The sequence below is a fragment of the Rhinolophus sinicus genome, chromosome 13, assembly GCF_057876585.1.
Source record: "Rhinolophus sinicus isolate RSI-liver-muscle chromosome 13, RSI-T2T, whole genome shotgun sequence".
Classification (NCBI taxonomy): Eukaryota; Metazoa; Chordata; class Mammalia; order Chiroptera; family Rhinolophidae; genus Rhinolophus; species Rhinolophus sinicus.
This window is the reverse complement of record NC_142513.1, coordinates 54,760,001-54,777,313: the sequence shown is the minus strand read 5'-3', so window position 1 is coordinate 54,777,313 and position 17,313 is coordinate 54,760,001. Positions and strand designations below refer to the sequence as shown.

At 43.0% G+C, this 17,313-nt stretch overlaps 1 protein-coding gene across 5 annotated transcripts in view; it reads left to right on the top strand.

The window, feature by feature from the left end:
* The window catches only part of MCTP2 (multiple C2 and transmembrane domain containing 2), a 438,899-nt gene that overhangs the window by 315,577 nt on the left and 106,009 nt on the right, over nucleotides 1-17,313 (top strand). For all 5 annotated transcript variants that reach the window (XM_088789331.1, XM_074317382.2, XM_019726683.3 and 2 more), the window contains 3 exons: nucleotides 59-121; nucleotides 1,349-1,457; nucleotides 16,672-16,814. In XM_088789331.1, the coding sequence (XP_088645457.1) occupies nucleotides 59-121; nucleotides 1,349-1,457; nucleotides 16,672-16,814 (315 nt within the window). The remainder of the gene's footprint in view (nucleotides 1-58; nucleotides 122-1,348; nucleotides 1,458-16,671; nucleotides 16,815-17,313) is intronic.

The following is a 17,313-nucleotide window of genomic DNA, read 5'->3' as shown; positions in this document are numbered from 1 at the left end:
TTTTTAAAAAAAAAAAAAAGCAGGGTGATTAGTTTATTTGTTTTCTTTTTATTTGCAGAAGCTGTGTGGAAGTGGGGACCTCAGTGCTTCTATGACATCCCAGCATTTTGAAGAACAATCCGTGAGTGACGTTCCTTTAAAACAAATAAACACTAAAGTCCATACTATAAATATTTCTCATTGAATGTTCCGATCTGTATTTCTTTGTGTCGTTTATTTCTAAAGTCCACTGTCTCCACCTCCAAAGAGAGGCCTTGCAAATTGTAGCTGGAAAAGATTCATTCAGTGTCTATTGATTTGTCAGCCTGGGATAGATTCTTCTAAAAATACAGAGCAGTTATGAAATCGAGTGAGATGGTACAGGAAACAAAGTCCTTCTGAAGGGCTTTGAAACATGGGTGGGAAACTTTCAAAAGAAGACTGTAGGTGACGTAGCCACAGGATCGATTCATTGAATGTCAAAGAGGTGACCCATAAATTATTTTCACCTGTCCTTTCTCTTTGGCAAGACAGACAATTGAAGTTGTGCGAAACCCTCATTCAAAACATTAGTTGGAGTCATTTAATAAATATTCAAAAACAGACTGGAATCGGACATTATGGCCCGTAGGAGTTGATGCTTTCCTGGAGGGGGGAGGGAACTATGTTGGGGGAGGCGAGACTGAGAGTAAGTGTAGGAGACACAATAGTGGGGGCCCAGGGAACGAGAGAAAACCATGTGAAAGACGGGGGAGCCCCGGGCAGAGACCAAGGATGTCCGTATAGACGGAGAGGAGGACCACGTGTCCCATGGACATGGGGTCAGTATGCTGTCAGCTGAGTGCTTACGTACTGACAGGATTTTATTACACGTGGAGGTGGTGTACAGCGTTGATGGGGGTTGGGGAGAAGTAGGGAGAAGAAGAGGGAGACATTTTACCTCTGAGCCTGGACGTGTGGGCCTGTATTGGTGGGAGCTGGCCTCACAGCTGCCCTTCTGTCTGCTCTTTCTCTGTGCTCCATCATGAGTGACTGAGTAAAACACCTGCCGTCGTGGATGATGCTCAGCAGGGAGTAGCCGATGGTGGCCTACCACGTATCTAATTCTTCTTGGAAATTTCACATCGCAAAGATGTCACAATTGCCTCTGACATCTGGGAGACCGCCACCCCCCACCCCGACCCCCAACTGGGGAGAAATATGAAGAGCAGTATTTAAACCAAGCAGTGTAACCAAGTCATGAGCGTGAACGTGAGGTGACACCTGAAGATTAGCCATTGCAGTGACCGGGACTGTTTTTTTCTTCCTTAAATGTAGAAGCGTTTCTGAACTGTCCAGCTGACTTAACTTAACTTCTCCGTCTGTGCAGACTCTCGGGGAAGCCGCTGATGGCTTGGGCAACCTCCCCAGCCCTTTCGCCTACCTGCTCACCATCCACCTGAAGGAAGGCCGGAATCTGGTCATCCGAGATCGCTGTGGTAAGGCTCCGGGCCGGCTCTGCTACACTGTAGCCGGGAAACCTCTCTCTCCTCTGCCCTCGTAACAATGTTATAACAGTGTTGTCATGCAGCCTCAGCGTGGTTTGCACAGACCAGAACTCAAATCTGTGCCTCTCCAGGAATCAAGTCATTTGCAGCAAGTTATGTAAACATCCTGACGCTTACTGTCCTTTACTGTTACTAAATGAATATTAATGATGGTAATAACCATCATCATCACAGACGGTTGTTTGAAATGAACTGAGATGGCAGAGGCCGCTTTATGCCCGGCTTACAGTGCTGCTCAGGCAAATGGGCCCTTCATCCTACTCTAATTACCCATGAGAAAGAGGTGAAGACATTCTTAGTGTAAAGTCATCAAACATACACGTAGATGGAAATTCCCTCTGAACCCCACCTTCCTGCCCCAAGATCCCAGTGGACTCCCTCAGGATAAATCTGTTACCTATATGATTGACTTAGTCACCTTTTCCACATGTTTCTATGAATTTGCATATGTACACATTTTTAAACATGAAAATGATGCCATAATGTTCTCAAGATTAACCATGCTTTTCTTTTTCAAATTTCATTTTCACATCTTTTCTTTTTTTTAAACATTTTTTTTTATTAGTTTCAGGTGTAGACCATGCTTTTCTATGTACATGTTTCTTCTTCCTTTTACACACTACATAATATTCCATAGTACGGTGTGTTCTTTATCTGTTTCTCTACTGATGAAAGCTGCTTTCCATATTTTCTCAGCCATCTAAATGATGCTGTATGACATCTAAATGACCAGCCCGTGTATGACTCCATGCCCAGAGAAGATTATATTTTAGATCAAAATAGCATGTTTTTAAGAGCAGACAGTGGAGCCAGACTGCCTGGGCTCACGTCTTACCTTCCCCCTTTAGTGCTGTGTGATTTAAAAACTCTCCTTGACCTCTCTGTGACTTAGGGTCCTCATCCATGAAAGAAGGATAGTCATATTGACCTACCCTATAGGCTAGGAGGAGTATTGAAAGTAGTAACTTACAGAAAAAAAAGAACGCCTGACTTTTAGCACTTAATGGAGTTAGCTGTTGTTAGCAGCGAGGACAAAACAGAGAAATGCAAGAATAGGGTTCAGGGGATACTTATTTTTAGAATTTAGAGATCCTGGCAAATTCCCCACTAAAATGTACAGCATGCCCTCTCTTGCAGTCTGTAAATGTGTCCCCCTCCTTGTTGCCACTGAATATTTACTTGTGTCACTCTTCCTAGCTTTTGACACTCCTCAGACAGGTGTCCACTCCCTTTCTTTTAATTTGTACTTCGTGGATTATGCTGATGAATCTGGTCCCTTGTGTTTCCCCTTCTGTGACTTTCTATCTCTATCCTTTGCCCAGTTTTCAACTGAGGTTTTCCTTCTAACTGGTTATAATTCTTTATCATTTTTCAACAGTAACATTTGTTTGTTACACGTTGCAAATATTTTTCTCCCAGTCTGTTATTTACCCGTCATTTTTATGGCCTCTTTAGTCCTTCCCAGGGTTGACATTTCATTATAGGCAAATATATCTGTTTTTTTCCTTGGTTATCTCTTTTCATTTATTTTGTGTATTAGTAGGTGGGACTTTTCTCTTTTAAAGAATTTCGTGTCTTTCTGCTGGTCTTGGGTGCTCTGTCCTGTTGCTTCTCCTCAGCTCTGTTTTGGAACCCCTGCCGGATGAAGGAAGGGCTTTCTAGACCCTCTCATCTGTCTGTATGTCCTGGTTTTCTTTTCTCATTCTTCCCACGACTGCTTCCTTTCATGAAAAATTCCTCAGCTCCCACTTCCAGCTTATTTTCTTGTCAGTTATAATTGTGCTATTCTGTTCATCTATCGAATTGCCATTCATTTCCATTTTTATAACAGTTTATTTATGTGTCATGAGACGTTGCCATCTCATGTTTTGAGAGCATTAAGTATACAGTAAGTCCTTACTTAGTGTCGCCTGTAGGTTCTGCAATGTTAAGTGAAACGATATATAATGAAACCAATTTTACCACGGGCTCATTGGTTTAAACAAGACTTATGTCCCTAACTGCACCGTATCAATGTTGTAATGAAACAATGTTGAACGAAACCAATTTGAAGGAAACAGTGTTACACAAGACAATGCTGAAGGAAACAAAGTTACTGGAGGACCTGCTGTGCACTTAAAATCTCCTGTTTGGCTCTTTAGTCCTTGGGTATCAGGTTGTGTCTGCTGCTCGTGTTTTCATTTGGGTGTCCCTGTTCTGCCATCTATGGGTGCTATTTGTGTCTTGCCTTCGCTGAGAATGAGGAGGGTTGGGACACACAGCTGGACAGGGTGAACCAGTAGTTCAGGCTGCCTCCTTCCCACTCCTCCCCGTATCACCAGCTCCTGGTTCTCACCTCTCTGGCTTCCTGCCCACACTCACGGTGCCTGCCTGCAGTCCAGTGCCTTTGCTGGTCATTGCCTGGCAGCAAGTGGGGGGCAGTGCTGCCCCATCCCCTGCTCTATGTACGTTACTCCAACCAGTCACCCTGACAGTTGCTCAGACCGCCTTCTGCATCCCATGTCCGCTGCCTCCAAGCTTTGAGCATCTCTGGTCCACCTGCCACAGACCCTTCCATCCTTCCACCCCACCTCTTCCTGATACCTTTTTTGCTAACTCTCTACGGCTCATGGATTCTCCCATTAATCTGATCTCATTGACTTCCATCTTTTAGGGCTATATAAAATTGTCCCACTTAAAAAAAAATCCTCTCTCTCTCTCTCCTCTCTCTCCATCCATATTTTTTTTTTTTTGTATTTTCTCAAGATTTTCAAATAATGAAAAAATTCCATTTTCTACTTGTTGGTAAATAGTGTTTTTCTATCAAAATCATAGTTTCTTCCTGTCAATTGTGCAACTTCTCGTGTTCTCTCATTGCACACTAGCAGAAATGCATGCATTTTTAATAGCTACCTCTCTCATGCTAGTCTGGACAATTCAGGGCAGCTTGCATTTTGTACCTGACATGACATGTAAGGGACATGGTCATAAGCCAGCGTAAAGTTCCCTCCCACAAATATCCTGAGTCTTGCTCCAAACTTGTAGTGTCTCGCGGTGCTTCCATGAAGTAATGATTATTATCGAGCTTGTTTTGTGACAACTTATCTGGAGATTTGAGGTGCGATCCATAGAGAATGCATTGAACTTTACTAGAAAAAAAAATAGTGCTCCAAACCTTTAGAAAACATATCCTGCTTTAAATTTTTGGGATCTTTCCAGTAGTATGTAACTTTGGGGAGGTGCACAGGCCCTGGACGTCTTGTAGGGCCAGCTGCCCCCTTTTCAGTGTCCCCCATGCTTTCTGCTTCTTTCCCAGTTATGGATGCAAATTTTCTGGCTACCCCGCTGCATACCGATACCCGTATAGCAGATGCTTAGTAGGTGGTCCGTCAACCTAGTAGATGGTAAGAAGCTAGTGCACGCGTCAGAAAATGATGGAAACAGTGGGGTTTATGTTTATTGTTCCATTTCATTGTTTTAGGGCCACGGGAGAGACCCTAGTCTGTGCCCTAATCCCAGCCATTGTCACCTCACTCTGCATAGTTTCATCAGAGTTAAAGCATGTGACAGTGTCACAATGTGGCTTTCTCTTGTGTAAACCTAATGTAATCCACGTATAAATACCTGATGAGGAGTTGAGCTTGTCCACGGTGCTGTCCCAGCCCGTTTCTTTTAGAACCAGCAGCGATGGCTCCCATTGGTCTTTTTTTATTTATCGTGAACATTAACCATTATCCATGAAGAAAATCTCCCCTCCCAGCAAGTTCTTTTTCTATACTTTGGGGCATGGCGTGCTTTCCTGTACTGTGACCGTGTTCTTTGCTGCTTGCTTTTCACTAGTATTAAGTTAGTGACCAGGGTGTTTTCCAATGCCCACTGTTGACTGATGGAGGCAGGAGTTGTAATTATTGGCACGTAGGCTCCCAGTCCTGTCCCCTGGGCCTGGGACTCACGTTACTTATCAATACAGCCCTGTTTTCCTTGGAACCAAACCCAGCCTCTGAATTGTATCCAACACAGGGCTTTGGACCGAGAATTCTCAAACTGGAGTGAGCCTCGGAGCATGCTGGAGGTGAAAATGCACACTGCCCACGCCTAGAGCCGCTGATTCAGGAGGTCTAGGGTGGGGCCCGAGAATGTGCGTGTCTAACCAGTTCTCAGGTGATGCTAGTGTCACTTGGGTGGCTCTGGTGACCCAATAAGGAACCTTTCCCGAATGCTGTAAAATGTTCCGGCATTGCCTTGAGCTCACCTTCGTGAGGGGTCTCCAGGAGGAAAATAATAGCCCTCTCGCCCCTCTGTTCTCTGTCCCAGGTACTGCCTGAGTCTCTGTCTCTGTAAGGCTGCTTCCTTTACTGTCATCTTACTGTCCTTTGCTCTGTCCTTCTACTCCTTTTTCCTCATCCTAACTTTTGCTCCTTTGTATTCCCCTATTCCCTTTTTTTTTTTCTTCACATGTTGGAAGCTTTACAAGTTGGATTGTTTTTGACCAAGCAAGACAGACACATGCCTGCTTTCAGCTCTCAGTCTGCCACTGTCTAGCAACTCTTGGCAGGGTGGGGGCAGGGGGGTCACCATACCTCTTGACCTTTGTAAAGCAGAAGGACTAGCATACGGCCAATCGGTCTTAAGTCCATTTGCTTCCCGATTGGCTTGCCCGTAGACGCAGTTGAACCCTGGCTCAGTTTCCCAGGGAAGGGAATGTGGCCAAAGAGATTAGATCTGTGTGTCTTAGATCTGGTGGTGTTCATGCCAGCCGCCCTGTTTTCTAGGCCTGGCGTGAGCACCTCTTTGTGACATGGCAGGCCTCGTGTCCCGGGAAAAATGCTCAGCTCCTCTTAAATCCCAGAGCATGAATTTCTGGAAAACAAGAGCCCTTGCCTTAAAACCCAGTGTTTTTCCTTGGTTCCCTGCTGTGGACTCGTGGAAGCCTGCGTTCCTCATGCCCTCTGGTGGCCACTTGGCAGTATTGCAAAAGGGGAGGCTCTTTGAAGACGTTCAGGGTAACATTATAGGAGGGCCATAAAAATCACTTCGGCTGTAGGTGGGAAGGTTGAGGGGTTGATGGTTCTTCTTTTGGATATGAGTTTTCCGAGATGAAAATTCTGGACTTATTCTTCTAGCAAACTGCTCGCTCTCTCCATTCCCAGCACAGGTCGATAGTGGCCCTTTGTTTCCAAGTCAGTGACAGCTTCATTTGCACATTGCAGGAGGGATGCATTCACAGTAAGAAGTCCTCCTATTTGGAAAGAATGGTTTAGACAGAAGGATTTAAAAGTCTCCCACTAGGGTGAAATGTCTGCCATCTAATAGGTTGTTTAGCAAATGACTGACTGCTACCAAAGTGTTCAATTGTCAGGTACCTCTCATTCCAGATCTGTTTTCCTTTTGTTATTTAACAGGCACATTTTTTATGATTTTATTTTATTTTTTTATGATTACACATTTCTTTTTCAAACAGAAAAGATACTCTTGTGTTAGACCTAGAGGGAAACATAGTCTTCTCCATGCAGCTTTGGATGAAAGAACGCCCAAATCTATTAGAAAAGTTTTATAGACGTTAATTTGAGCCAAAATTTTGAGGACCTGCCCGGAAGCAAAATCTCAACGGATTGAGAAAATGCTCTGGAGAATGGGGGTTTTGCAGTTCCTTTTATGCATTTAGACCCAAAGGTGCAAAAGGAAGGAAGGTGCATGAATTCCATTGGTGGGAGATTAAGGAGGTGGGAGAAAGCAACAGGGGAATCGCTAGGGCTGCAGAAAAGGCAACGTGAAGGGGCTTCTTTTACATGGGTGGGCACAGGACAGTTAATAATCAACATATACAGCACACGGAGATGGTGTTCAGGGCACGAGATGACAATGAGGGCTTTGTGTTCTGGTGTCAGCGGTCCGTGCCTTCCAGCGAGGGGTCCAGAAAAGAAACTCACTGACATTTCAAAGGTACGTTGTGCTAGGTGCATACAAGCAGTGGCAGGGCTCGCTTAGGGTAAACACTGATGTTTGCTAAGGAAGTGACGGTCCCAGGATGTGACTGCCTGCCACGGCCTGCCCAGTTTGGCGTGTATGATCGCAGCATCCTGTGTGGTCACTTTTGGGCACCGAGCTTCTCAGGCCTGCTGTGTGGCCCCCTGAGCTTGTCAGGTGTATTACCTGTAAAGTAACGATCTCCCTTTCTTGTTTGCACCGCTGTAATCGAGGGTCACATGGGCTGTTTCTGCAACTCTGTGTTGTGCACGAGGGAGCAGCCCTATAGCGTCCCGACAGGTGTGTACTGAGAGACTCACCCCTCGGCCTGCAGGGCGTCCCTGCTGAGCCTGGCCCAGCCCGGTAGCATTCTCTCCCTCTTATTAGCTATTATTACTGCCGTGTCTGGCTAGAGTTATTCTTGTTTGGGTTTCATTTTTCCATTTTCCCCCTGGGAGGGGGAATGACTGCCTCGTGGTATTTCTGCCAGTGTTTTAATGTCCTTTCTTCTCAGTTTCTTGATAACTTGTTCCATCTTTTGCATATCTTTTCCTTTTCCCTTTTTTCAGATAGATTTTTTCCCCCCTGCACCCCCCACAATGGGGGCAATGGGTGGTGGTGAATGAGGGTGTTTTGTGAGACCAGTTCTTAACGTCTGTCTGTGCAACAGCAGAAATGAAAAAGGAGGGACAGACTAGCTTTTAAAGGTTCATTATTTGAAGAGGGACTCTCTTCTGGATTGATGATTCTATTTTCCTCCTCTTAAATTTGACTCAGAAAATGCCCCTCAGATTTCACAGCAACTGACTTGGAAAACCTGGTATGGATGAAGACATCCTACTTAGTCACTGCTTCCTGGATGTTTTTACTGAACATACTGTACAGATCTGAGTTTTAAAAGATCGATTTTTCTCTGTAAAATAAAATAGCATCTGACTTTAAATTGCTTGATTACTGGCTGGCTTTCACCACACATATTTTTTTTCCATATTATAAAAGATTTATTTTGAGAAGAAATTAAAAGCCTAATAGTATATCATTCTTCATTTAATCAATGTTCCGGTTTCAGTCCGTTCAATATTTTTATTATTAGCACTGATGCCGCAGCCAACGTTCTTGGGCCTAAATCTGTGTGTATACTTTCTTTTTAGTTATTTGCAGATGTTTTTTGTCCCACGATCTGAGCATTTCAGGATTCTCATTACAGAATTGTCAGTGCACTTTTGAGAAGGATCTCTCTGTTTCACTCACCCACCAGTAGCGTATAAATGGTCCACTTTCCATTTCTCACCTACACTGTGTATAGATTGTCTCTGTTAGTTTGATAGAGAAAAGGATCATCTTGGTTTTTTTCTTTCAGTTTGTATTGATAAACTTGCTTCCTGAGACACGTTTGGTTATGAGATGTTTGCTTCTCTTCTGTGCATAGCTTATTCCAACCATTGTTCTTGCTCATTCTTCTGTTTCTTGGATATGTTCACATGTGTCCTTCAAATTTGTCATGCGCCTTTTAATTTTGTTGCTAAAGTTTTTGTTGCAAAAATCTTTTTAAGCCTTACAATCCTGTTCTAGAGAGTTACTTCCTTTTTTTTTTGTACCTAGAAAGCCCCCCTCCCTTTTTTTTCTCTTGAGAGAGATACACATTAACCTATATTTATTCTCTTTTCTGTCTGGTTTTGCATTTTTCATTTATCTCTTTGATCTGTCTCCAGTTTATTTTGATTTCTGGCCCAGAGTAAGAACGTAGTTTCATTTTTTGCCAAATGGCTATTTAATTAACCAGGACTAAATTTTCTTTTCCCTAATGATTTGAATCGTGTGTTACAGTGCAGCACGTAGTAGGGTCTGCTTCTCGGATTTCTCTTTGATTCCTACAGATGTGTAGTTTTGCTCAGGTGCCAAGCACTGCACCGCAGTTTTAGTGTATTGGAAATGTCACAGTGGGCACTTTTTATTTTGCTAAAATTGGGATTTGCTTTGCATCGGAATGCCCACTCTGAACACCAGATGCCGTGAGATCCTTGCATCCTGTGTGGGAGCAACAGAAACACATCTGAGAGCATAGGTAGTGGTTGGCCCCCCCCCACCCCTCCTCTCATTGAGTTCTGAGCTCAGGCCAAGGCCCCACAGCAAGCAAGGGGAGCTGGGTTTTGAAACCTGTTTCTGTTTATTCCTTTCTCACTTTGATGTGAGTCTTCATAGCCTTTGATGTGTTCCCACCACCGAGCTCTTTCCTCTGGAGGTTTTTGGGGTTCGGTTTTGCTCTGGGACTCTGCACTTGCGTGGGTTGATTAGAAGGTCCTCAGGTTCTTTGACTTTAAAGAGTCCGTTACCTCTTCTTTCAGTGGGATTTGTCCCGATTCCTATGGAGGACTCTGGAGCCAAACTGGCCTGTTTCCTGTGTCTCCTGCAGGTAGCAAATGGCTTTAAACCCAACTATAGATTACTGACTTGAATCTAATGGAGCATGTCTTCCACTTGGGTGAGTGGGAGGGACTTCTGTCTGGCAGGTGGTTACATTAGCTATTCATTTTTGAACCAATATAATGGGGTGGCTTGTTCCAAGTGGTTCTTTGTACTTTGTTTCACTGTGTGTGATGTTGATACGGTGTGTTCTGCTTAAGGGTGTGTGCGTGTCTTACACAGAGGGTGATGTGCACAGAGGTGTATCCCTGTATTTCCACGTGTCCGTGATTTACGTGTGGCTTAATTGTGATTCAGCTACAGCCTCAGCAGTGAGTCCAATCGTGTCGTCACACCCCAAATATTGACAACAGGCTGAATTTGAGGCAGGGTGCTGAATTCATTGACTATCTGGCCTAGTCTTGTCTTATTTATTCCTTCCCCACCCCCACCCCACCCCCCAACCCTTTCTAGTCTCTTCATGTTGCTACATCCCCTCTCCTTTTTTCTATGCTGTTATGCTGTCTTCTAACTTTCCCTGCGTCCCTCCGTTTTCGGTGTTCTAGGCACAAGCATGCCTGATGTGTCTACACAGAATTTCACACCTCTGTCTGCTTTTGATGTGATCACAAGTGAGGTGTAGGCACCTCTTCATGACCACTTCCCCCAAAACCAATTTGTTCAATAAGGCAGTCACCGGATTTATCAATATGTTGACCGTGTTTTTCTTTCATCTATTTATAAAGTTACAGCTATGTCTTTATTTAGCAAATTATTGCATCAGAACTGTTCAATACAGCTTTGAAGGGTCTCTGGATCATATTAGTGAATTGGTTGTGAAGACAAAAGAAAAACCGCATTTTAAATAATACTTCATTTGTCTCAGGCCAAAAAAAGATACAAGAGACGGGGCTGCAGAGCCTAGAAAGGGGATGACGAAGGAGAGAGAAAGAGAAGACACTATTAGGGGAGACAATGTGGGAAGAGGGCTGAGAGTAGGGGAAGGTTGAGAAGTCTGGGGTGGGCTGGAGTGGGGTGGGCTGACGGACGTTTAGGGAGGTCCTGCCCAGGCTGGGGGCGGAATATGGAGATCCTAAGAGGACCTCACTCCCCAAAGCTCCTTTGTGTCCCATTATTTATTCCTACAGACTTTATAACTATTTAAACACGTTTTGGTAAAACTCTATAAATACCATAGTGAAAATAAATAAATTTTGGTAAAATCGATCATCGATTGACTCGTCCATCAGTCATGACTGACTCCAGAGCAAGTAGGTCAGGAGTTTCCCCTTCTTTCAGAAATTGGATTTTGGTAAATCGCTTGGAGCTGTCACGTGACGGAGCTGGCTACCTTAGAGGATGGAGGCCGGTCATACTCCAGAGGAAAGTTCCCAGCTAGTTTAACCTGGATTTCCCACGTGGCAAAACACGGAGAGGAAGTCCCGTTGATGGTTTGGGGGTAATAAACTCCTGCAGGTGGTAACACAAGACCAGCTCCCAGAAGCATGGAGCCACCATCTGCAGAAGGACGGGCCAGGGTGAACCAGGGGATGCAGTGTCCCCTTTATTTAATTCCATTGGGTGAAACCTGGCTTGCAATCCTGCTAGACTTGACCCTGCTGTCCTCTTAAGTCATACAGATTTTGCTCTTCCCAGAAAAACGGGGTTTCTTCTTTCCCATGTGACTGAGGAACCAACCACACACTCTGGATTTCCAGAATGCCCATTGTGGTTTCAGAAGAGGTCAGTGAAGAAAGCAGCCAGCACCTGGGAACCCCTGGATCTGGAAATCTCAGCTTACCTGCTAGAGGGCAGCAGCAGCCGTTTAAAAATCTCCACTAGCTTTTTTCCCCTGGAAATCGGAACTGGCTCTTGCATTTTAGCCAGCCTCCAAAAAAAAATCTGTACTTGCGGATCCCATATAAAAACAGCTCAGATTTAGTTCTCTTCCTGGCAAAAAGCAACGATTCAAAGTATGTGTATATATTGAAGCTTTTCTGAATGTATGTGTATACATAGAATAAATAGCCCCTCACTACTCTTAAGACAGAGAAGAAAAAAGTCAAATGTATACCTTTCATATATTTCCAAATACTGTTCATGCAGGATGAATTCATCTATATGTAGGTCCGTTTCCCTAACGATGTGGTAAATAATTGTTGACGTGGTAAATAATTGTTCAATCCAAACTCTTAAGATCTCCTGATAAGAGGGATCAGATATTACAAAATATGAACTTAGGATAAAAATATGGAGATATTTCCTTTTCATGAACAGACAGCTATTCTGAGAAATGCATTTAATTAGAAAACTTTCCTAGCCTAAGATGACCTTCCTTTTGGAGAGACTGTAATCGTTAACGTTTCTAACTTGGCGCATGAGCTTTGTTGATGGCAAATAAGTAGGTGTTGCCTGCAAATGCTGCTTTTGTGTTCAGTGTAGTGGATTTTTAGTTCAAATGCATAATATTAGTTTTTATATGTTATGTAGTAAGTTTTCATATATATATATATATATATATATATATATATATATATATATATCAAGGTGGTAAAAAGAGGTATACATATGACTTGTATTCATCTTTTGTCATTGGTATATATTGGGTATTACAATTTTAATACAGTTTTTTCATTTCTTAAAATGTATATACATTTTTTTTGGCTCTCTGTATGTGCGCAAATATACTCATAAATGACTTGTGTTTATGAGCATGGAAGGAGACCGATGTGTTATTAGCTGAAGAAAGCAGGTAAAATACACAATAGGAAGGCTTTCTGTGAAAAGTGTGTGTGTTTGTGTGTGTGTGTGTGAAGTACACATGTACACGTATTAAGCTTTTCTAGATTTATGTTAATAAATGGTGGTAATTTTCTCCCTCCATCCCTTCCTTTGCTCCTTTCTTTTTCTTTTTTTAGTGCATCTTGACGTTCTACTTTTTCTAACATGACAATGAGTGGATGGGAGTGTAAATTTGGCAGATTTTGGAAGAACAATTTGACTATGTCTGTCTGAACCAGAAAAGGCACATGCTAATTTGCCCAGCAGTTCTGGTGTTAAAAATTTCTTTTGAACGTAATCACTTATAAACCCCAAAATAGTCATACGTGGATACTTATTGTGGTATTGTTTGTAGTAGTAAAAAAAATTGGAAATGATGTAAATGTCCATTGTTTGGTTACTAGTTACATAAGACACAACAACACAATGATAATTTCTGCAATTGATTTAAAAAACAACTCCCAAATTGGTGAATCTGTATTGCTGATATGAACAGAACGCCAAGGTACCTTAATTGTGAAAGCATGAAGTTCAGGGTATATAATATGATTAAATTTGAGTTAGGAACAATTCTTGTATTTTTTTTTCCCTGCAAAATACCCAAGAAACTGGTACATTACAGGACGGGGGATGAGGAAAAGTATAAGGGTAGAGGCTTTACTTTTTATTCCATACCTTGCAGAGTTGGGTGCACGACTTAACATTTGTTATAATATTAAAAAGAGAATAGGAAAAACCAGAAGCACCCTGTTTTTCTTACAGAACAAAAACTAAACTCATTTTGTTATTTTTAGGGCACTTTGGTCTCTGACTCAAACCTGCCTTTGAAACTCTACTTCTCATTATATCTTTCCCCTTCATTTCGGGATACATTGAGATGCTTGCTTGGCACTGTACAAATCGAATTGCTTTGATCTCCTTCCCCTCCCACCCTTCCCATGCCTGTGCCTCCTGCTGAAATGACCTCCATGCTTCTCTGCAGGATCAGATCCACCCACGTTTCAACTCCCATCTCTATTTCAGCCTCCACTGCTAACCCCAGCTTACGAATCTCCCCGGCCTGTGACCCTGCGTCTCTCCCAAGTTCAGTTCTATTTGGACACTTACCTCCTGTGTTATATTTACAGTAAGCCTACTGTTCATCATGTGCAGAATACAAGAGTCTGAGGTTAATCTTCCTTTGTAACCTCCCCGCCCCCCCACCCCTCTGCCACAGTGCCTATCCCTGAGCCAAGCGCTGATGTCACTTGTACAAGTCGGTGGCCTGTGAGCAGACCCGACAGGTACGAGTCAGGGGAGACTTGACAGTCCATGGTGTCACCGAGCAGGAGCAGAAATCAAGACTGTCACACAGGTTGTCAGGCGTGTAGACTGGTGCAGCATTTTTGGAGGACCGATAAATGGCTGTTAGTCTCTCCCAGCATACATAGGACCACAGTGCGTGTGGGGCGGAGCAGGAAATTCGGGCCGCGGCTGCTTAACGCCTGGATATTCTAAGTTTGAGATTGTGTCACTCCATGAGGTCCACATGGCAGAATTGGTGGCACCCCAGGATGGAGGCAGCCCCAGCCTGGAGACACCAGTGGGGGGTTGGGGGAGGCTAGCTTGATTCTCCTCCCGGAGCCCCACCCTACCCCTCTATTCCGATCAGCCTCATTGTTCATGCAGCTCCCAGTAAAAAAAGGTTAAAGTCCACCCATTCAGGTGTCGTCATCTCGTCATGTGTATAATCTGGGAGTTGCGTTTCTGAGCAGCCGACCCCTTTTCAGAACCTGCCTAGTTGAGATGTCATATCTCTGACAGTGAGGCACTTAGGCTCGGGGAGAAAAACCACACTGTGCTCCCCTGCTTTCTCAAATTTTCCCTAACAATTAACGCCACACTAACTTGACACCCTCTTTCCTTGTTTGGCTTTGTAAACCCCGGTCCCTTTTTCTATTAATTCCAGACATTAATATTTTCTTTCACGCAACTGCCGCCATTCACCCGTGAAACAGTTTGAACATTATGTAGCTGTCAAGATGCCTGGGGATTACCCAGTATGCTTTGCCTGTGAGAAAGTGACACCACTGAGGCCTAGTTTTGAGATGTTTATTTTGAGAGTGCGCTGACAAGCATGAAACCCTGATCCCAGAGTGGCAATTTCATTTAATTAAAGGGCTCTTTTTATTATAGTTTTCCCTCCACTTTATATATATATATGTATGTATGTATCAGAATGATTGTTAAAGTCTGACTTGCCAGAGGTTTTCTCTCATACTATAAAAGGGGGGTGATGGGCAGATTCCTCATTCACTAGTGACCATTCCACGGAATGTCTGTGAATGTATTCATTTTGTACTCTCCCACTCAGAACCATCACCTAACATGGGGTGCGTGCATGTGTGTGTGTGTGTGTGTGTGTGTGTGTGTGTGTGCAAGATTAAAATAAGACTGCTGGGCTACTGTCCCTGTGTTGCCAAACTTAAAATGAGAGACTTGAATGCATGCATATATATGTGTGCATTTGTAGTTTAAGTTCTTCGTTTTAAAGTTAGTATAGCCTTGTGATACTGAAAGACTAACTTCTCAAACTTGTATCTTGGTTCATCAATTAAGACTCTGTAACGCATATTATCTTCTTCCCTAGTGACTTTCCGTTAAAATCGCTGGGAAGTGTATTGCTTTCATTTTCAGTAGTTTTTAGTTCTGCAGCTAACTAGAAACATAAAAGGGGGCTGAAAAAAAATAAAAGGTTGATGTAGTGATGGGTATTAACAATTTGGTAAATATCTGTGATGGAGTAGCCTAATTAATTTTTGACCTAATATTCTTAGACTCTATTGGCTTGACTTTAATATCAGGAATTTAAGTCACTACAGGTACAGGAGCCCATGTTGGGTACTGTCCAAGGCTCTGAGGCAAATCAGTGACCAAAACAGACTATTGGTCTTTGTGCATTTATTCATAGTTCTGTGTTTCCCAATTAATTATAACATGATCATTTTCTTTCCTTGTAGCATTATCGGCTGGCCTTCATTTATTCCCTCGTTGATTATTTATTCCTTTGCGCTTTTTTTATTCATCACTCACTGGGTATTCATGAACAAGTGTGTCCCAGTTGTTACGTGTCCCACGTATGATGGCACACTTGCATGTATGTAACACACATGCACAATGCATAATCCATGTATTATACTTGCAGGCATTTTTTTTTCCCCCTCCATTGATCTGAAAAGTGTGGAGGAGGACCCGTCATCAGCCCTTTTTTCTGCTCGGGACATCATGGCTGGAGGGACATTATTCATTTCTTTTGGCATCCGTTTCAAAGCTCCCTGGGAGGAGCTACAGGTCAGGGGTGTCACCCCAGGCCAGCTGAGGGCCTGGCTGATGCAGCATTCAGCTGGCCGGGGTGAAACAATGTTCTCTGCTTTACTGCAGGTGCGAGAGGCAGCAAAGAATGGCAACTTTGTCCATTTAATCTCTACGCCCTCCCCGCCAGTTCCAGTCTTGTCCCCTCACCCCATCTTTTGAGCCAATGGTTCCAGAGATTGATTTATTTATTATGATTATATTCTGAAGTACAGGATTCTGTTGAGTCAGCCATCTGGCCAAACGTTCGAAAAAAACCGGTGTCTTTCCCTTTTCACTGACTCACTGCTATTCTTAAAGGGCGGGGGCTTCTCCCCAGGACTCCTGACATCCTTGGCTGGTGCCAGTGGGTTTTATTTCTTGACTGTTTTGTGGGTAGTGTAGTGATGACATACCCACAATGAAACAAAACAGAAAAAGCTCAAGGAGCCCATTTATATTCTACCGTCAAAGGCAACAAAAGAATTTGCCCCAAATTATTTCATTTCTCTCTCCTTTCCACTTCTGGGTCCTACCATCTCTGCACAGGGAGAGATTTGTTCTGGGTGTACGCAGTGAAATGCTTTGAGCTTGGAAAGTGTGGACAGCATTTTGACTTAATGGAGAGCCTAGGCTTTCACGTATATTTGAAAAAAACCTGTCTTGCTCTCTTTTCTCTTTTAAGGCACAAGTGATCCCTACGTGAAATTTAAGCTGAATGGAAAGACTCTGTACAAAAGTAAAGTCATATATAAGAACTTGAACCCGGTTTGGGATGAAATAGTTGTATTGCCAATACAAAGCCTTGATCAAAAGCTACGTGTAAAGGTAATGACAGATGGTTTTCACACCTGCTCTTTTATTAAAAAAGCGTTTCTGTCTCGGCATCTTTGCCCTCTTAGAAGTGAACCTCCCCAAATTAATTCTTTTATTTTTTCTTAAGCACCTGTTTACACATATTAGTATGGAAAGGACTCTTTGTACCCTTTGTGGAAACTGTACATTTTTTTTTTTTCCACACTGATGATAAGCATTCTACAGAAAATCAGAGTGACAATAGTATCTTTATTGATTGTATTTAAACTTACCAAATGTGGAAGAATTATTACTGCTAGTGCAGTAGCTGCAAGTACTGAAGTCTTTCTCATTAGGAATATCTTTATACTTAATAGAGCTTTAAGTTACCGGTTGTAAGCATCAATTGCTCTAACATCTGGGTGAAAACTGCATGAATTGAGTGCAGGATGGGATTGTTATAGAATATTTAGCAAATTTCTATTTAATTGGCAGACCTGCTCACTGTGGAAAATACCAAATTTTAATGAGA